The 21,393-nt window shown below is 45.5% G+C and overlaps 1 protein-coding gene across 2 annotated transcripts; it reads right to left on the bottom strand.

The window, feature by feature from the left end:
• Positions 1 to 7,521: 7,521 nt before the first annotated feature.
• On the bottom strand, positions 7,522 to 16,465 carry LOC149441673 (uncharacterized). Of its 2 annotated transcripts, none has more exons than XM_089657047.1 (6): positions 16,384 to 16,465; positions 11,158 to 11,255; positions 10,944 to 11,041; positions 10,647 to 10,853; positions 10,397 to 10,538; positions 7,522 to 8,736 (listed from the first exon to the last, which is right to left on the bottom strand). In XM_089657047.1, the coding sequence occupies exons 2-6, from the start codon at positions 11,189 to 11,191 to the stop codon at positions 8,060 to 8,062; spliced, it is 1,158 nt and encodes a 385-aa protein (XP_089513173.1). In that variant the 5' UTR covers positions 11,192 to 11,255; positions 16,384 to 16,465; the 3' UTR covers positions 7,522 to 8,059. The 2 variants fall into 2 exon arrangements, with proteins under 2 accessions (XP_089513173.1, XP_089513171.1); XM_089657045.1 differs by having other exon boundaries at positions 11,158 to 11,258; positions 16,384 to 16,457.
• Between the last annotated feature and the right edge of the window lie 4,928 nt (positions 16,466 to 21,393).

Below are 21,393 nucleotides of genomic sequence, written 5' to 3'. Positions count from 1 at the left end.
ACCCCTCAGCTCCACTACTTCCCTCAGACCCCTCAGTATTTCCCTCCCTCTGACACCAATGATGGAACATATTCTTCATGGCCGGCTGGGGAATGTTTCCTTCCTCCTGAGCAGCAATGTAAGGGGCTCTATGCTCCATACTCCTGACCCCGGCACTCCATCATTGTGTTGGCTGCATAGTGTAATGATTGCCCATTGGCTGCCTGTGTAGTGTCATCATTGCCCTTTGTAGGCCATGTATGGTCAGGATGGTCCTTGTCTTGTCTATTTATTGTCAGTGCTGTTTGTTTAGAGGACCATATTACTAGAATTTATCTCCACAATGAGGAGAATGTTCCGGCCCGGAAGTGGGGGAATGTTCTGCCCCTGAAGGGGTTCATCTGGGTTCCCACACTATATGTGTGTGCAGGGGCGGACTGACAACTGATGGGGCCCCCGGGCAATTGGGGATCATGGGGCCCCTGTGTCCTTGCCCACACTCAAAACATACCCAAAAAAGCCTATAAAAGGTACCAGGGGCATTTTATGGGGCCCCCTACTGACCTCGGGCAGTGCCCGAGTGCTCGAATGGTCAGTCCGACCCTGTGTGTGTGTATCATCATCTGCTGGAGATAAAAGACATCACAGTGGCTATGGAGGAAGAGGACGGACATGACTATGGAGGAAGAGGACGGACATGATGGGGGGGTTGCTGGGTGTAAATAGGAAATAACATTGTATTACCTCCTCTGCTGCCACATCCACAAACGTCTCCACTCTACTTTGTCCCAACTCACCTCTCGGAATGTCCTGTCTGTACCTGACATCACTTCCTGTCTGTATTCCATAGAGATGTCCTGTCTGGGGAGTAGAAATGAGATCACCATCTTGTGGAGTTCAGAGGAACTGCAGCCCCGAGAAATGTCCCCTAATAACCATTCCTGCATTGTATCTACCTTACAAGGATAGCAGAGAAGTGCCAAAATAACTAAAAATGGTAAGAAAAAATAAACCTAACTCTTATGCAACCAACTGTTTAGAAAATATATTTTACTACAGATAGAAAAATCTTAAAGACACAGAACACAAGATAAAAACAAAATACCTAATAAAACAGAAACCTCTAAAACAGATCTTTTTGGGTAAGAAAATACAAAAATACATCCTAAAGTATAAAAATATATCTCAATCCACTCATAATGAAGATGTTAGACATAAATGACAAGGATGTAATGGTCACAGAGGAATGGTGGTGGAGATCTCTCACAGTAAGAACACTTCCTTGAATGGTTCTATAAATAAAGAATGAATCCTGGAGGGAATAAAGCTGTAAAGCAATAAATAATATATAAACTGGGCCATCCACTTCATCCATAAAGACATTGTGATTGAAGATCTTCTAGATCACATAGAAGGAGGACTCATCCATGATTTCATACATTTGTTTGGAAGGATAGAACAATCCTCAGAAGGGAACATGTAGGATGACAGGAAAGGCTCCTGACTGGTGAGATCCTCCAAACATAATGATGACATCCATGAACTGGAGCGAGCTCGTTGGGGTGATAAAGCCAATCTGGAAACACTGTGTAGACGTTCTCCAAGAACTCAGCACACTCCAGGTGTGGAGAAAGTCTCCAGGTGGGTTTAGCCTGTCATTTATCATAGGTAGAAATGTCCACACATGGACTTCCACAGGGACCCCCAGACTACATATAGAACCTGTACAGTGTCCCCTGTAATGAACTGCTTCCCACCAGGCCTATAGCAGAATGACAGCTGAGGAGGATCTCTCCCATCCTGGGTGGACATCATATGAAGTCATCCAAGTCTAGTGGCTCTGCTGTATCTTGATATGTCACCTGCTGTGTCCACCAGATGACATTATTGTACCAGGCCAGCCCAGTACCATGTGATTGCTATGACCAATCACAGTGATCACATGACAGTTGTACACAATGAATGGCTTTCATTCATAGCCATTCATTGTGTACTATTGTGATGATCTCTGTGATTTGTCACTGGCTCACTACCTCTACTGGAAATGTATTCCAAGCATCAACTACTCTTTCAGTAAAATAATACTTTCTGAGATTAGTTGTGAACTTTCCTCCAGTTAGTTGGAGGTCATGTCCTCGTGTTCTTCATTTTGGTTTCATATTGAAAATCCTGCCCTCCCAAACCTTCTTCACTCCCTTGTTGTATGTAAAGGTTTCAGTCATGTCTCCCCTTTCCCTTCTCTCCTCCAGACTGGACATGTTACGTTCCTGAAGTCTCTCCTGATATCACTATTTGTATTCCCCGTCTCTGGACTCGTTTTATCTTATCACCTTTATGTAAGTGAGGTCTCCAGAACTGGACACAGTATTCTAAATGAGGTTGCTGGTGACCCCTCTAGTGATAGATCTATATAGAGGAATCGGGACCTCCTTCCTCCCGCCGGTGACCCCTCTAGTGATAGAAAGATCTATATAGAGGAATCGGGACCTCCTTCCTCCTGCCGGTGACCCCTCTAGTGATATAAAGATCTATATAGAGGAATCAGGACCTCCTTCCTCCTGCAGGTGACCCCTCTAGCGATATAAAGATCTATATAGAGGAATCGGGACCTCCTTCCTCCTGTCGGTGACCCCTCTAGTTATATAAAGATCTATATAGAGGAATTGGGACCTCCTTCCTCCTGCCGGTGACCCCTCTAGTGATATAAAGATCTATATAGAGGAATCGGGACCTCCTTCCTCCTGCCGGTGACCCCTCTAGCGATATAAAGATCTATATAGAGGAATCGGGACCTCCTTGCTCCTGTCGGTGACCCCTCTAGTTATATAAAGATCTATATAGAGGAATTGGGACCTCCTTCCTCCTGCCGGTGACCCCTCTAGTGATAAAAAGATCTAAATAAGTACCCCAAATCCTTTTCTTCTGAAGTGCTGGCAAGCAACATAACCCCCATGTTGTACTCTCTCAAGGGATTTCTTTTCCCTCGGTGCATTATTTTACATTTAGAAACATTGAACTGCAATTTCCACTTCTCTGATCAATCTTCCAGCAATGCCAAATCCTGTTCCATGTTACAGACACCTCCAGGGATATCCTATCCTATTATACACCTTTATGTCATCAGCAAAGAGACATCCCCTTACCCAACAACCCTTTAGTTCTCTCACTTGCATATATATTAAATAGAACAGGACCCAGTACAGAACCTTGGGGTACACCACTAGTGACTGCTCTCTGTTCTGAGTGAACCCCATTTACAACCACACTCTGGTATCTATCCTTTAGCCAGCTGCACATCCACTGAACCCCCCAAGGGCTAAGTCCTAGCTTGTCCAACTTCTGTATTAGATCGTTATGTGGAACTGTATCACATGCCTTGCTGGAATCAAGATATTCTATGTCCACAGCACCACCCTGGTCCAAAACATTGGTGATATAGTCAAAAAGTCCAATCAGATGAGTCTGCCATGGTCTGCCCTCAGTACAGCCATGCTGCTTTGGATCCAGCAAGTTGTGTGTTTTTAGATGATCAATGATCCTTCCTTTCAGGAGTGATTCCATTAACATGACTACCACCGATGTTAGACTCACTGGCCTGTAATTGCCAGCTTCTACCTTGCTGCCCTTCTTGGATGGAACACACTGTGCACTCCATTACATGAACAACATGGGGAGTGCTGCAATCATCATCTGATCAGGATACACAGGAGTATGAGCCAATCATAGATCACCAGGTGCCTACAGGTTACCACCCCACAGGGTTATGAGCCAATCATAGATCAGCAGGTGCCTACAGGTTACCACCCCACAGGGTTATGAGCCAATCATAGATCAGCAGGTGCCTACAGGTTACCACCACACAGGGATATGAGCCAATCGTAGATCAGCAGGTGCCTACAGGTTATCGCCCCACAGGGATATGAGCCGATTGTAGATCAGCAGGTGCCTACAGGTTATCACCCCACAGGGATATGAGCCAATCATAGATCACCAGGTTGTCGGAACTGTTCTGGGCTCACAGAATGAAACAGGAAGGCCTGAACTTATCATCTCTACATGGACATGCTGGAAGCCATTTTGTTCTGTATATTCTATTTCATGGTTTCTGAACACAGATTCTAAGAGCATTCCAAGGTGGTTACAGCTTATGTTCCCAGGTTATAAATCTGGGGGGGGTATGGTGGGATCAGACGGCTACAAGATGAAGACTAGACATGACACCAAGTGGTAAGATAAATGGATGAGTCCATGTCTAGATTGGACAAAGGACACAAGAACTGGTCACAATGATTATTTCCCATGATCCTCTGGAAAGAGTGCATATTATACCTTACATTGTATATGGTGTTATTATGTGACAGGAATATCTGATCCAAAAATGTCAATTATATTATTATTAGTATTACATGAAGTGAATGCTTGCTTACTTATGTCATCCAGGTTTATATTACTATATTCCATCTCCATATACATATATTATTATTATTATTATACAGTATTTATAAAGCGCCAATAGTTGGCTCAGCGCTGTACATTACAAAGGGGGACAGAACATGTGACGGAACAATACCAATACAATGCAAAACATGAGGGGATCGAGGGCCCTGCTCTTTGGAGCTTACAATCTAGGAGGGAGGGGATGGTGGTACAGGAGGAGATAGCTGTGGGGGATGGAGTGGTAGGAAGAGTGGAGGAGGTCGGCAGATTAGCAGGGGGTGGGGTAGGCTTCCCTGAAAAGATGGGTTTTCAGGGTGCGCCTAAAGGAGAGGAGAGTAGGTGATAATCTGATGGATTGGGGCAGGGAGTTCCAGAGGATGGGTGACACACTGGAGAAGTCCTGGAGGTGGGCATGGGAGGAGGAGACCAGGGAACTAGAGAGAAGGAGGTCTTGTGAGGAGCGGAGTGTGTGTGTTGGGTGGTACTTGGATATTAGGTCGGTGATGTAGTTCGGGGCAGTATGGTGGACGGCTTTGTACGTCAGTGTTAGGATTTTGAATTTGATCCGTTGCGCAATCGGAAGCCAGTGGAGGGATTGGCAGAGGAGGGTGGAGGACACTGAGTGGAGGCCAGTGGAGGGATTGGCAGAGGGGGGTGGCGGAGATGGAGCGGTTGGAAAGGTGAATGAGTCTGGCAGCCGTATTCAGGATGGACTGAAGCGGGGATAGCCAGCGGCGAGGCAGGCCAGTGAGGAGGGAGTTGCAGTAGTCGAGTCGTGATAAGATGAGGGAGTGGATGAGCTGTTTAGTGGTTTCTGGGGTTAGGAACGTGCGGATTTTGGCGATGTTGCGGAGGTGGAGGTGGCATGAGTTTGTTAAAGATTGGACTTGGGGCTGGAAGGATAGGTTGGAGTCCAGAATGACACCAAGTACATGAAATGGTTTAACAATGAATACATATTGATATATTGGGGATATTCTGTTTGTAACATTATAAAGTATCAGTTTGAGTTCATTGTATGACAACGTTGTTATGTTACAGAAGACGTGAGATAAGAAGTCTCAGTATAATGAACTCATCTTTTTGTAGGATATTTAGGTAGATTTTGTTTTCTCCAGAATCACTTAAAGTGGTTGTAAACCCAAATTTTAAAAAATGTACTTTTTTCCATAAATGAATACATTTTAATGTAAACATCCATACAGCTGTGAGCGTACCTCAGAAAAATGTTCCTTTAGCTTGTCTCCGCCCTCCAAAAACTGCAGGTCTGTGGGCGTGGCTTAGGACCAGAGAATAGTGGGCGGAGATGTGATGTCACACAATCCCCCAGTTATACCCCCCTCCATCCTCGGCTCAAGAACAATCACTGGTGCTGATGAGTGCTGAGTTGTGGATCTTGTGAAGGCAGAGACCAGCATGGAGAGGACACCCCCTCCCCCACCCCTTGCAGTGTATTACATGGAGGCTCATACTGGTCTCCTCCTCAGCACGGCCTGTCACTCACAGGAGAAGGGGAGTGGTGACACCATATTTCTGCTGGTGTCAGATTTATTCTGCTCAGAAGATCAGGTGGGATTTCTGGAGAAAGGGATTGCTTCAAGATACCAGACTAAGCTGAATGGCTCAGTAAAGGTAAAATCTACCCAACTGCAGGATTAGACGGATTTGTGTTTTTTAGGTTTACAACCACTTTCAGTAATACATTATTAGCAGTGACATGGGTACCAGTCTGTGTGACACCAAACCTGGCAGAAAAGCAGTTCTCTGTAAATGTAGTCATGTCCTTACCAGCCGAGGTTAAAGGTCAACCCTTGTCATGTTCCAGAAGACATGTCAGAGAATTCCTCTTCCTATACTGCCCCCTTCAGGTCCCTGAAATCAATTAGTAGAGAAAATAGCACCTAGTCTGACGTCATTGTGAGGAGAGAGAAGCTTTGCCCGCCTAGGATTTATTTGGAGGGATAAAAGTAAGAGACGGACAGAGAAGAGGACACACATCACAAAACAAGACCTCACAAGACAGGAGACAAGGGACAACAGACAGACACAGACACCCCCTGAAGTGAGCGCACTGAAAGCTGACATCACTGACACCATACAGTCCATATTGGGAACTAGAACTTTCATTTTCCTCAGATAACTTGTACTCCCCTTATATCTCCAGATACATTGTTTAGTCCGATAACGGTTCTGGTGAGCACAGGAGGGGATGTGACGTCATTTTACCTGCAGTATAAATTATTATCATTTCCCTCCTCTGGGGAAGATTTATTTTACATATCCCTGAAGCTGATTCTGGCTTCTAGTCAATGGTTTATCCGGATGTATACAGTATATATATGACAAGGTAGACTACTTCATGTAACATTACATCTTCATCTCAGATTGTAAGCGGATTGGATTGGCCTGTGTATGGGATTCCAGATCAAGTCATGGCAAGGTACACGTTGAGCGTTGAATATCTGGGTGTAGAGAGATCACGGGGGGGATTTGTATATCTGTTGTCACATGTTGCTGAGTTACTGATTTCTTACACGACATTTCCAGACAGTTGGATGTAATTCATTAATATTTGGAAGTAATTGCTGGCTTGTATTTCTCCCCATTATTGTGGATTAGATCATTGTATTGTTATCTTGTATTGTTTATTATTTATCATCACCTATTATATTTCATCCCCATTTTGTACTGATTTATATTATTAATAAATATATATTTTTGCACATTATTGCATTTTATTTTGTCTTCCAATTATCACAAATACAGAACTGGGATGTCGGTTACTTTGTGAGAATTAGTAGGGAATCTCCTTCATTCCAGATCCCGCCTGTTTCCATGAATTGTATACGGATTATTTCCTCACAGATAAAGTTCTGACAATTTGTACCGTTCTGGTGTTTTTGATCCTCAGAAATGAGATCTGCCGTCATCAGACATGATGGATTTTCAGACATCTATCCCATAGTTTGTAGACTCTATAACTCTCCTACACACTGAATCATAGACACTGATTGGGGTTATTGTACCCAAGAAATGGCGCAGAATACACCTTTGTCTACATTTATAAGGAAAGACGATTTATTTGTAAAAACAAGAAACAAAAAAAATGGTAAAAAGTGTTTAAATACCACCAAAATAAATATCTATTTGTGTGAAAAACAATGACAAAAATATAATTTGGGTACAATGTTGCATGACTGTGTAATTGTCATTCAAAGTGTGAGAGTGCTGATAGTTACCAGTCAGCCTGGGCAGGAAGGGGGGGGGGGAAGTGTCCGGTATACAGGAGGTAGAAATATTTATTTTTAAACTGACCTCCAAGTGTTTGTGAAATCTCCCACCACAAAATGTACTCAGCCAATCACAGGGCAGGACTCCATTTTTATTCATCTCCTGCTATCAATGGTCAAACCGGTCCCACACTTCATCCATGTCTTTGGGGACCTCATCTCCTTATCAACTGTTTCTTCCATGATGAAGATCAGCCATGGAGTATATGTGAGGTGTATATCAGGGTGTGCTTCTTCCCCACATGAGAGCTGGGATGTCCAGCAACATTCATCTAGAAGACATTTCCCGCACTCAAGGCACTAATACACCTCCAGGGTTGTGTGGGACCCCTGATGTAGAGGAAGACAGGACTTCAGTGAGGAATATTTCCCTCACTCAGGACGAGAATACGGCTTTTCTCTGTTTGAGATCTCTGATGTCTGTAAAGATCCGACTTCCGTAAAAAACATTTCCCACACTTAGGACAGAAATGTGGCTTCTCCCCCGTGTGAGATCTCTGATGTGCGTAAAGATTGGACTTCCGTGAAAAACATTTCCCACACTCAGGACAGGAATACGGCTTCTCCCCTGTGTGAGATCTCTGATGTGTGCAAAGACTGGACTTATCTGAAAAACATTTCCAGCACTCAGAACAGGAATATGGCTTCTCCCCTGTGTGAGATCTCTGATGTTTGTAAAGATTGGACTTCTGTGAAAAACATTTCCCGCACTCAGGACAGGAATACGGCTTCTCCCCCGTGTGAGATCTATTATGCACATTAAGATGGTATTTATAATAGAACCACTTCCCACACTCAGTACAGGAGAAGCTCTTCTCTGTTGGAAGGCCGGCCCGGTCCCGTAGTGTCTGAGGTTCCTCAGGATACGAGGAATCCGATGGTCCATCTACACTGGGTGGTGCCGGATGGACATTGGAGGGAGCCGGGTTTTCTCCTGGACTATACTGTGTGATGTCCTCATCTTCTACTTTCCAGTCTGGAGACAAAGTGAGACAATCCTCGTAGGTTTTCCTCATCTCCCGGCCATGGACTAAAATACAAAGATAGAGGATTACTAGACAGGAGCTGATTGGTTCCCCCAACCCAGGACTCCGCCCACATCAGGCAGCTTGCTTTCTGAGGAGCTTAAAATTCCACCCTCAAGGGAACTAGGAAATGGCTCCTCTGATCTCCTACCAGGTCATTTCTTTATTCATGGACCTTAGTCAGAGAGTGAGGAAACAACCAGAACTGTCTTTTATAGGAGGGACAATGATGAGGGGATTATAGGACGAGGGTCCCCACCCCCTCTATCACTCATCGCCATCTTCCCAACACAAGAAGTACTGCACTTCCTTATTTAGTCCATGATTTAGTCATGAAGAACAGCGGGGCTGAGCCCCCCCAGAGGTCAGAGAGTGAGGATGGGGGGAGAACAACCAAGATGAAGACTGGACTGATCCTGAAGACCACCATCATTGGGGTATTGACTCCTCCCTCATTATCACTTTCTGTTTAAGGGTCCAAAGTTGGAGGATGTTATCACATTATTATCACCATGTAAAAGTCTGTGCTCCAATCACATCATCCGATATAAAATGTCCAGCTGGAAGGAAATGGGGGGAACAAGAGAGAATCCATATTATGTGTATATATAGCAGTGGGGGAGGGGGAGAGCAGAAGTCAGGCGTATGTAATGTACAACATAGAGTATATAGTGCAGGGGTCAGGAGTATGTAATGTACAACATAGAGTATATAGTGCAGGGGTCAGGAGTATGTAATGTACAACATAGAGTATATAGTGCAGGGGTCAGGAGTATGTAATGTACAACATAGAGTATATAGTGCAGGGGTCAGGAGTATGTAATGTACAACAGAGTATATAGTGCAGGGGTCAGGAGTATGTAATGTACAACAGAGTATATAGTGCAGGGGTCAGGAGTATGTAATGTACAACATAGAGTATATAGTGCAGGGGTCAGGAGTATGTAATGTACAACAGAGTATATAGTGCAGGGGTCAGGAGTATGTAATGTACAACATAGAGTATATAGTGCAGGGGTCAGGAGTATGTAATGTACAACAGATTATATAGTGCAGGGGTCAGGAGTATGTAATGTACAACAGAGTATATAGTGCAGGGGTCAGGAGTATGTAATGTACAACATAGAGTATATAGTGCAGGGGTCAGGAGTATGGAATGTACAACATAGAGTATATAGTGCAGGGGTCAGGACTCATAATATTGGTATTCAGTAATGAGTGGAAGCTTAAATGGTTACTGTAGACAAGTTGCAGAGATCCCACACCGCTGCCTCCCATCTCCTGAGACTGCACTCAGTGACTTGGGTCTGAGACACTACAGACATATCCCTCCACCCGGCACAGCCAGCAGACCACAGAGAAGGTACCCTGGGAGAATTGTTCTGTCAGAGATCTTACTGGACTCATAGACATCTATGGTGAAAATGAACATTTTGCTGCCAGCTGAACCCCAGAACCTCCATAAATCCAGTCTAGATACATAAATTGTGTCTGCAGCACAGAGAAGGAAGATTATCCGAGAGAAATCCAGGAATACAGGACGGGGAACACAGCTCAGGAAAGTGACCAGGGGATTACAGGCTGATATCACCCAGTCCCCGCCCTACTCTGGACCAATCAGTGAGCAGTATGGGTGGAGGAATGGATTTAGTGTTCATGACCCACCTGTGCTGATCTCTGTAGGAGTGTCCTCCTCTATAAATGTCCCCGTTATTCCATCCTCCTCCATAGACTGCTGATCATCCCTCACATACGCCTCTTCTTCTTCTGCTTTCACCTCAAATTCTATATCGATTGGATCTCCACTCTAAATCAAGGAAATGAGAGAAAATATCATCTGTAAAATATAAGATCATATAAAAAAACTCCACACATTGTCTCTGAATCCATGTTCTAGATTCTCCATCCCACCAACCTTGCAATGGTGAGGGATGGTGTGACCTTCCTGTGTGGAATCCCGGGAATACAGAGGACGGAGACATCTCTCTGGTGGGTTCCTGGTATTAGGTGGCTCAATCATATCCTTGTATCCTTCTGAAAACTCCTCCATCACTCCATACTCCTCATCCTCCTCTTTAAATTCTTCCTTAACAACAATATTATAATCCCCGAGGTTTCCACTCTGAAAGATATAATAAAAATGCCATCAATGGTAACAATGCAGATAATGTACAGATCCTAATGATACTATCAGTGATTGTTCCTCATCTACCTGATGATGGTGAGGGATGGTGTGACCTTCCTGTGTGGAATCCCGGGAATACAGAGGACGGGGACATCTCTCTGGTGGGTTCCCATGACTGGATCCATCTGTAGGAAACACACACACTGACTGAATCCATTGTTTCTATGTGTTTATCAGATGATGGGGGATCTAGGTGGATCCTCCGTACTGCTCTCTCCTTTACAATAAAGTCTCCTCTTACCCGGTGATGTGAGGGGCGGCTGATTGTCCATCATGACGTCCTTGTAGAGATCCTTGTGTCCTAAATATTGATGTATATCATCAACATGTGTGTATCATCTGCTGGAGATAAAAGACATCATGGTGATTATGGAGGAAGAGGACGGACATGACTATGGACGAAGAGGATGGACATGACGGGGGGTTACTGGGTGTAAATAGAACATAACATCTTATTACCGTTTTATGACTGTAGTCTGTGTCTGGTCTGTTTGAGAATCATCCCCCCCATTCATGTGATCCTTATCAGCTCCTAATTGGGGTGGAGATGAGTGCTCATTCGGCCATCTCCCTATAAATTTCGATCAGCTGATGGGGGAAGATCACTGATGGGGGGCACAGTCACTGATGGGGGAAGATCACTGATGGGGGGAATAGGCACTGATGGGGAAAGATCACTGATGGGGGGCACAGGCACTGATGGGGTGGCTGCTTTTGAGTGAGTTCTGCGTTGATGGAGTGCTAAGAAGCAGTTGAACTAAAGCAGGAGAACTCAAGCAGCAGGAAGATACAACAAGAAACTCTCCTGCATGATGGACAGACTGGAAGCAAACACCCCGGGAAACATCTCCTACAAGTCTGAGTCCCACTCCGTGTACCTTTTAATATGTCCCCTCTACTCCTCCTTTTCATATTACTTTCCTGTGTTCCAAAAATCTCACCCCTCTGCTCCACCCCAGAACTTGTACATCTCCCCCTCACTGCTACCATCTCCCTACTACTGCTCTCATCACCTCCTGCTGATACTTCACTCTCCTGCTGACCCAAACACCAGGACTGGAAGGCATGTGCACTCGTGTACATCCCGCTCCCATGTTACTTTCCTCACCCTCCTTCTCCTAACCTCTGGGGGTATCTCCCCAAACCCTGGACCTCCACTATCTCACCCCCACACCAGGCATCCTCCTTCTCCTAACCTCTGGGGATATCTCCCCAAACCTTGGTCCTCCAGTATTTCACCCCCACACCAGGCACCCTCCTCCTTCTCCAAACCTCTGGGGATATCTCCCCAAACCCTGGTCCTCCAGTATTTCACCCCCACACCAGGCATCCTCTTTCATCCAGGAATAGCTGCAATCCCCTCAATTTAATATCAGTCCCCATGCTCACAAAAGCCACCTCCCCTTTTTCATGTGCGCTCTGGAATGCCCGCTCTGTCTGTAATAATCTCACCTCTGTCCATGACCTTTTTGTCTCCCGCTCCCTTAACCTACTAGCAATTACAGAAACCTGCTTCCCCCGCAGCACTTTCCTATGGAGGCCTCCTCTGGACCCACTCACCCAGACCCAGTGGTCAGAAAGGTGGTGGGGTTGGTTTGCTTCTATCCCCACTGAGCACCTTTCAAGTCCCCCCTAACCCTCCCTCTCTATCCTTCTCTTCTTTCCAGACTCACTGCATCCGGCTGTTTTCTCCCATCTCTCTGAGGATTGCAGTGATCTATCGGCCTCCTGGACCCGTGTCCCGCTTTCTTGATGATTTCTCCGCCTGGCTACCCTACTTTCTCTCCTCTGAACTACCCGCTATCATTCTCAGAGATTTTACCATTCCTATTAATGTCAACAACCCGGCTACATCCCAACTCTTCAACATAACCTCATCTTTTACATTGGCACAATGTATACAGTCCTCCACTCACTCTGATGGGAATACATTAGTCCTTGTTTTCTCCCATCTTTGCACTCCCTACAACCTCACAAACACCCCCTTTCCTCTCTCTGATCACAATCTCATCACCTTCACAGTCTCCTCGTCTTCAAACACCTATCCCTCCAAGCAGCAAACAATTACCCGCAGAAACCTTCACAACTTGAACCCGGCTCCTTTCCACTCTGCAACTGACCAACTCTATGACAGAATCTCTCCCCTGTCCTGCCCTGACCTGGCCACTGCTGTCTACAACAGTTCACTGTCATCCACACTGGACTCACTTGGTCCTCTAACAACACGAAGCATCAGGCCCCGACCATTACATCCGTGGCAGACTGACCACACCAGAAATGATTGTTGGAGTGATTGTTGGAGTGATTGTGGCATAAAACCAAATCTCAGCAAGCATTCACCCGATATAAATCTGCTTTCTTCACATACAATTCCTCCCTCCATGCTGCCAAACAAGACGACTTTGTCACTCTCATCAATACCTTGTCATCCAGTCCTCATTTTCTCTTCTCTACTTTTAACTCTCTACTTTCTCCACCTCCACCCAGCACCTCACTCACTGCTCATGAGATTGCAAATCATTTCAAAAACAAGATTGATGCAATTCGTAGGGGCATCACCACTGCACAGACATCCATCCCACTTAGCATACCTTATACTAAACCTCCCTCAACACTTTCCTCTTCTGACCTCGCTACTACTGAAGAGGTCACTAAGGTTTTCTCAGAAGCCCGTCTCACCACCTTCCCCCTGGATCCTGTCCCCTCACAACTACTACGGTCACCCTCTTCTTCCATCCTATACTCCCTCACTCACATCTTCAATCTTTCCCTCTCTACTGGTGCCTTCCCCACCCCTCTAAAGCATGCACACATCACTGCCATACTTAACAAGCCCTCCCTGGACCCCACCAACCTGAACAACTTAAGACCCATCTCCCTGCTGCCATTTACCTCTAAACTCCTAGAACGCTTAGTCTACAATCACCTGAGCTCCCACCTCACTGACAATGACCTTCTTCACCCTTTACAGTCTGGCTTTCACTCACTACACTCCACTGAAACTGTCCTACTAAAACTCACTAATGATCTACACTCTGCTAAAACCAATGGCCACTGCTCATCCCAGCCGATGGCCACTGCTCCGCACTCATCCCAGCCGATGGCCACTGCTCCGCACTCATCCCAGCCGATGGCCACTGCTCCGCACTCATCCCAGCCGATGGCCACTGCTCCGCACTCATCCCAGCCGATGGCCACTGCTCCGCACTCATCCCAGCCGATGGCCACTGCTCCGCACTCATCCCAGCCGATGGCCACTACTCCGTACTCATCCCAACCGATGGCCACTACTCCGCACTCATCCCAACCAATGGCCACTACTCCATACTCATCCCAACCAATGACCACTACTCCGTACTGATCCCAACCGATGGCCACTACTCCGTACTCATCCCAGCCGATGGCCACTACTCCGTGCTCATCCCAACCGATGGCCACTACTCCGTACTCATCCCAACCAATGGCCACTACTTCGTACTCATCCCAGCTAATGGCCACTACTCCATACTCTCTCCTGGTTCTCCTCCTACCTATCGCAGCGCTCCTTCAGTGTTACCGATAACTCTGCCTCCTCCTCTTCACTCCCTCTCTCTGTAGGGGTCCCTCAAGGCTCTGTCCTTGGACCCCTTCTCTTCTCCATCTACACCTCCTCCCTTGGTCACTTGATAAACTACCATGGCTTTAAGTACCATCTCTATGCTGATGACACACAAATCTATCTTTCTACCCCTCACCTCGCCCCTTCAGTCTCCTCCTCACCTCACCCCTTCAGTCTCCTCTCACATTACTAACCTACTAAGTGACATATCGGCATGGATGTCACTCCACTTCCTCAAACTCAATCTTTCCAAAACTGAGCTCTTAGTATTCCCCCCAGCCCGTGCCCCCTCCCCTGACTTCTCCATCAAGAGCAATAATACAACCATCAGCCCCTCCCCTCATGCCAGGGTACTAGGTGTAATCCTAGACTCCCATCTGTCCTTTCACCCCCAAATCCAATCACTGTCCAAATCTTTCAGACTTCACCTCCGCAACATCTCAAAGATACGCCCGTTCCTAACCTCGGAAACCACTAAGCAACTTATTCACTCCCTTGTTATATCTCACCTTGACTATTGTAACTCCCTCCTCATTTGCCGACCTCATCGCAGGCTATCCCCTCTTCAGTCTATCATGAATGCTGCTACCAGACTCATCCACCTTACTAACCGTTGTGTATCTGCCACCCCTCTCTGCCAATCCCTCCACTGGCCTCTACTCAGTGTCCTCTACCCCTCTCTGTCAATCCATCCACTGGCCTCCATTCAGTGTCCTCCACCCCTTTCTGCCAATTCCTCCACTGGCCTCAATTCAGTGCCCTCTACCCCTCTCTGCCAATCCCTCCACGGGCCTCCATTCAGTATCCTCTACCCCTTTCTGCCAATCCCTCCACTGGCCTCAATTCAGTGTCCTCCACCCCTCTCTGCCAATCCCTCCACTGCTCTCCATTCAGTGTCCTCCACCCCTCTCTGCCAATCCCTCCACTGCTCTCCATTCAGTGTCCTCCACCCCTCTCTGCCAATCCCTCCACTGGCCTCCATTCAGTGTCCTCCACCCCTCTCTGCCAATCCCTCCACTGCTCTCCATTCAGTGTCCTCCATCCCTCTCTGCCAATCCCTCCACTGGCCTCCATTCAGTGTCCTCCACCCCTCTTTGCCAATCCCTCCACTGCTCTCCATTCAGTGTCCTCCACCCCTCTCTGCCAATCCCTCCACTGCTCTCCATTCAGTGTCCTCCACCCCTCTCTGCCAATCCCTCCACTGGCCTCCATTCAGTGTCCTCCACCCCTCTCTGCCAATCCCTCCACTGCTCTCCATTCAGTGTCCTCCACCCCTCTCTGCCAATCCCTCCACTGGCCTCCATTCAGTGTCCTCCACCCCTCTTTTCCAATCCCTCCACTGGCTTCCCATTGCCCAACGGATAAAATTCAAAACACTAACAATAACATATAAAGCCATTTATAACTCTGCTCCAAATTACATCACCGATCTTGTCTCTAAATATCACCCAAACCATACTCTCCGCTCCCCGCAAGACCTCCTACTCTCTAGCTCCCTTGTCTCCTCCTCCCATGTTCATCTCCAGGACTTCCCCAGAGCTTCCCCCATCCTCTGGAACTCTCTACTCCAATTTATCAGACTATTGCCTACTCTGTTCACTTTTAGGTGATCTCTGAAAACCGATCTCTTCAGGGAAGCCTCTCCTGCCCTCAGCTAATACTGGAATCTTCTACTCTTCCAATCAGTCCATCCCCCACAGTTACTACCTTTTGTACCACTAGCCCCTCCCTCTTAAATTATAAGCTCCCAGGATCAGGGCCCTCCTATCCCTCTTGTATTGATCTGTATTGTTGCTGTATTGTCTCTCGTTATATTGTAAAGCGCTGAGCAAACTGTTGGTGCCATAAATCCTGTATAATGATAATTACCTCCTCTACTGCCACGTCCAGCAACCTCTCCGATCTCCTTCAGACCAAAGGGAACGTCTTATCTTTATTTCAGATCACTTCCTGTTTGTTCCTGACGTCACTTCCTGTCTGTATTCCATAGAAAAGTCCTGTCTGGGTAGCAGAAATGAGATCACCATCTTGTGGAGTTCAGAGGAACTGCAGCCCCGAGAAATGTACCCTAATAACCATTCCAGCATTGTATCTACCTTACAGAGATATCAGGGAAGTTCAAAAAGAACTAAAAAATGTAAGAAACAATAAACCTAACTCTTATGCAACCAACTGTTTAAAAAAGATATTTTACTACAGATAGAAAAGTCTTAAAGACACAGAACATAAGATAAAAACAAAATGCATAATAAAACAGAGACCTCTAAAATCTGACACACTACCCATAATGTCCCGTCCTTCATATCAGAGAGAGACAGACTACCCATAATGTCCCATCCTTCATGACAGAGAAAAAGACTACCCAGAATGTCCCATCCTTCATATCAAAGAACGAGACAGACTACCCAGAATGTACCATCCTTCATGACAGAGAAAAAGACTACCCAGAATGTCCCATCCTTCATATCAAAGAGAGAGACAGACTACCCAGAATGTACCATACTTCATATCAGAGAGAGAGACTACCCAGAATGTCCTGTCCTTCATATCAAAGACCGAGACAGACTACCCAGAATGTCCCATCCTTCATATCAGAGAGAGAGAGACTACCCAGAATGTACCGTCCTTCATATCAGAGAGAGACAGACTACCCAGAATGTCCCATCCTTCATATCAGAGAGATACAGACTACCCAGAATGTCCCGTCCTTCATATCAGAGAAATACAGACTACCCAGAATGTTTCATCCTTCATATCAGAGAGAGACAGACTACCCAGAATGTCCCATCCTTCATATCAGAGAGAGACAGACTACCTAGAATGTCCCGTCCTTCATATCAGAGAACGAGACAGACTACCCAGAATGTCCCATCCTTCATATCAGAGAACGATACAGACTACCCAGAATGTCCCGTCCTTCATATCAGAGAGAGACAGACTACCCAGAATCTCCCATCCTTCATATCAGAGAATGAGACAGACTACCCAGAGTGTCCCCTCCGTCATATCAGAGACAGAGACAAACTGCCCAGAATCTCCCATCCTTCATATCAGAGAGACAGACTACCCAGAATGTCCCAACCTTCATATCAGAGAGAGAAAAACTATCCTGAATGTCCTGTCCTTCATATCAGAGACAGAGACAGACTGCCCAGAATTTCTCATCTTTCATATCAGAGAACGAGACAGACTACCCAGAATGTCCTGTTCTTCATATCAAAGACCGAGACAGACTACCCAGAATGTCCAATCCTTCATATCAGAGAGAGAGACAGACTACCCAGAATGTCCTGTTCTTCATATCAGAGAGAGACAGACTACCCAGAACATCCTGTCCTTCATATCAAAGACCGAGACAGACTACCCAGAATGTCCCATCCTTCATATCAGAGAGAGATATACTACCCAGAATGTCCCATCCTTCATATCAGAGACCGAGACAGACTACCCAGAATGTCCCATCCTCCATATCAGAGAATGAGACAGACTACCCAGAATGTTCCGTCCTTCATATCAGAGACCGAGACAGACTACCCAGAATGTCCTGTCCTTCATATGCATTTTGGTGCTGGGCAGTGAGCACAGGGCCCACAAGGGAATGTCTGGCCTTCAGGCCACCCTCATGAAGTCTGTTTATAATTGTTTGGTCAGACATTCACACCAGTGGCCTGCTGGAGGTCATTCTGTAGGGCTCTGGCAGTGCTCATCCTGTTCCTCCTTGCACAAAGGAGCAGATACCTGTGCTGCTGATGGGTTAAGGACCTTCTACGTCCCTGTCCAGCTCTCCTAGAGTAACTGCCTGTCTCCTGGAATCTCCTCCATGCTCTTAAGACTGTGCTGGGAGACACAGCAAACCTTCTGGCAATGCCATGTATTGATGTGCCATCCTGGAAGAGTTGGAATGCCTGTACAACCTCTGTAGGATCCAGGTATGGCCTCATGCTACCAGTAGTGACACTGACCCGAGCCAAATGCCAAACTAGTGAAAAACAGAAAAGAGGAGTAGGGAATAAATGTCAGTGACCTCCACCTGTAAAACCATTCCTGTTTTGTGGGTCGTCTCCTTGTTGCCCATCTAGTGCACCTGTTGTTAATGTCATTACCACCAAAGCAGCTGAAAGTGATGAACAACCCCCTCTGCTACTTACCTGATCAGATCCATATCCCATGAGTTTCATTGACTTCATGCCAGACTCGGATTACAGTCTTCCTTTCATTTATTTATTTATTTATTTTATTTATTTATTTATCGAGTTTATATAGCGCCAAAGGGTTTGCTCAGCGCTTTCATATTTTTGAGCCAAGTATTTACCTTCCTGCTGTCACATGGTCACGTTGTCTGTATCCTATCTTTCTCAGTGGGAGGAAGCTATACCAAGTTAAATATGATTCCATCAGGTCAGCAGATTTGCTAAGCACAGGTATGGAGTACGCATATGGAAAAAAGGTTACAGTTTTTATGTTCAGTTTTGTTATTTAATAATGATTAATTTGTGTTTTTTCCTGTTCACTTCACTGCCTGAAGCTAGGAGCCATATCCCTTTCTACAGCTCATCATATGCAGATACGCTCCCCTGCTAAACAATTACAAATGCTGAGGCACTTGAAGTGGTTGTGAACGGGTCCGGCACTCCGGCAGGAGACATACTTACAAGCAGCAGACTTTCATAGAATGGAAAGGTTGTGGGTGGGTCAGGCGCTAGGTTGGACAGTAGTAGGACGGAAGGCAAGGGTGCTCATTGTAATCCACAAAAACCTGGCATTAGAATTCATCTCTGAGTGCAACGATGATATGGGACGTATGGCTACCGTGGTCTTGCAGATCTCCAATAAGGATAACTCACCAATGTCTATGCCCCCAACTCCCTGGCAGACCCTTCTGAAATGCTGCAGCTAATTGGATATTTTATAATCCCAGTATGCATCAGATAGATGGGGGAGACTAACACAGTAGTAAATGATAGAGAGGACAGGTCAACACAAGGTCCACCCATGCAAAGGTGTCTACTGACTCTTCTCATTAGCACAGGTGATTTCTGCCAGAGGATTATTAGACCCCTGGTGATTGGCGGACCCCACACACAGGGAGTTTACTTCATATTCTCACAATACATTTGCCAGGCTAGACTATCTTTATTGCAGCGCTTCCCTTTTCCCTCATGTCCATCATATGGCCATACACGACTTGATTATATCAGACCATAGCCCCACCTCTGTTTCTTTGGCAGACCCTCGAACCACAGGCCCCCCAAATATTTGGAGATTTCCTTCCTATCTGACATGTAAGGTGGACTTCATACACGCTGGTAGGAATGCTTGGCTAGAGTACACCACCACTAATGAATCCCATCAATGTGACCCACACTTGTTCTGGGAAGCTGCCAAGCCTTTTATTAGGGGAAGGATGTTTCCTCATATAAAACATTGACAAAGCAGAATACCTCTGAGCACAGAAAGCATTGGCATGAAGCCAAACACCTCTTTGATCTTTGGGTAGAGAATTACAAACATATAAATTGTTCCTATGCTGATTCACAATTGTGTAAATATGGTGATAAGGTGGGTAAGCAAAGGGTCTTTCCAACCAACTCATGTAGCCTCCCTAAAGGATACTTCTGCTACCCTTGTCTCCTCCCCAGAAGAAACCAATAAAATACTGGAAGATATTTGTGCCACTCTACTGTATATCTAGATCCAAGACCTTGAGGTGACCACAAAATTCTTTGACTCACTTAATTTACTCACTATTGGCCCCTCCCACCTGCAATCTGTAAATGCCCCTATTTTAATAAAGGAAGAGTCTGAGGTGATTAAAGGCTTACCTAGTGGGAAATCACCTGGTCCTGATGGCTACACACCAGCATTTTATAAGATGGACTCTCATCATCCCTCAGCTACTGACAGTATATAACGAGGTTTGGGAGGGGGCCCACAAATTCTGATGGGTCACCAAGACTATGAAATTGATTTCTAATAAGGGCAAGTACCCCACTGAATCGGGGTCTTACCGAACTATATCCCTCCTAAATGTGGACACTAAAATACTCTCTGAAATAGTCACATCCCTCTTGGCTGCAATATGTTGTGGACCTTTTGAAATTATGTCTCAAAAACATGATTTATCAAGACATAATCCTATATAACATCAAGTCAGCATAGCCGGATGTTAAGGGGTTAATTTGTCTTGGTTGGAAAGTCGAATGACCATCTAGCTAGAGAAATGTAATGGGTGAAGTGATTTTTTTTTTTCCTCCCAGAGACAATATACTTTTTGAAGTCCTACAGGTGGTCAAACACCATTATTCAGACTTCAATAGCAAGTAAACATATACAAGGTCTGGACATGACAATAGAGGAACCAAACTGATTGTCTGAGAGCTTACCCAAACCTTGCAGAGTGTGATAAACCAACAGAACTCTCAAACTATCACAATATGCTATTGTCCACCAAGGGTGAAAGTATTAAGAGTTGTTTACTGTGACTCCAATACAAGAGCCAGGCAAACAGAGAGTTTTTCCTACACATAGAAAATGTTGGTTCTAAAACAAAGAAGTTAAATTCAGGACATTTAAAGCTAAAAAAAATTGAATGTATCTAACTACAAAGATATACTACAAAAACATATTATAAAAGAGATGTTATAAAGAATAGGTTTCACACACCACCAAATATTCAGCAATGGGAACTATATATCACTAACTTGAGTATTGAGATGATGGAAAGTAAGATGTATTATAAACTAGTATTAGTGATATGTCTTATCAGGAAGCAGACAGGATGGTATTTCAAGAAGGAATAACTGAATATACACCTATATTCCATGGTCCCTATTTAGAATATTATAGGTATGATCACTTATATCTGGAAAAAGACGTATA

This window comes from Staurois parvus, unplaced genomic scaffold, assembly GCF_062004578.1.
Source record: "Staurois parvus isolate SC_StPar_1 unplaced genomic scaffold, SC_StPar_1.0 ptg000960l, whole genome shotgun sequence".
Classification (NCBI taxonomy): Eukaryota; Metazoa; Chordata; class Amphibia; order Anura; family Ranidae; genus Staurois; species Staurois parvus.
This window is presented reverse-complemented; position numbering and strand designations above follow the sequence as displayed.

What these genes read in the sequence shown, in the direction of transcription:
- LOC149441673 (XM_089657047.1), bottom strand. Translation starts at nt 11,191, where the DNA reads ATGATGGACAATCAGCCGCCCCTCACATCACCGG. An exon ending in CCATCCCTCACCATCATCAG is followed by an intron (nt 10,854 to 10,943) that starts GTAGATGAGGAA and finishes TATATCTTTCAG; the next exon opens with AGTGGAAACCTCGGGGATTA. An exon ending in CCATCCCTCACCATTGCAAG is followed by an intron (nt 10,539 to 10,646) that starts GTTGGTGGGATG and finishes TCCTTGATTTAG; the next exon opens with AGTGGAGATCCAATCGATAT.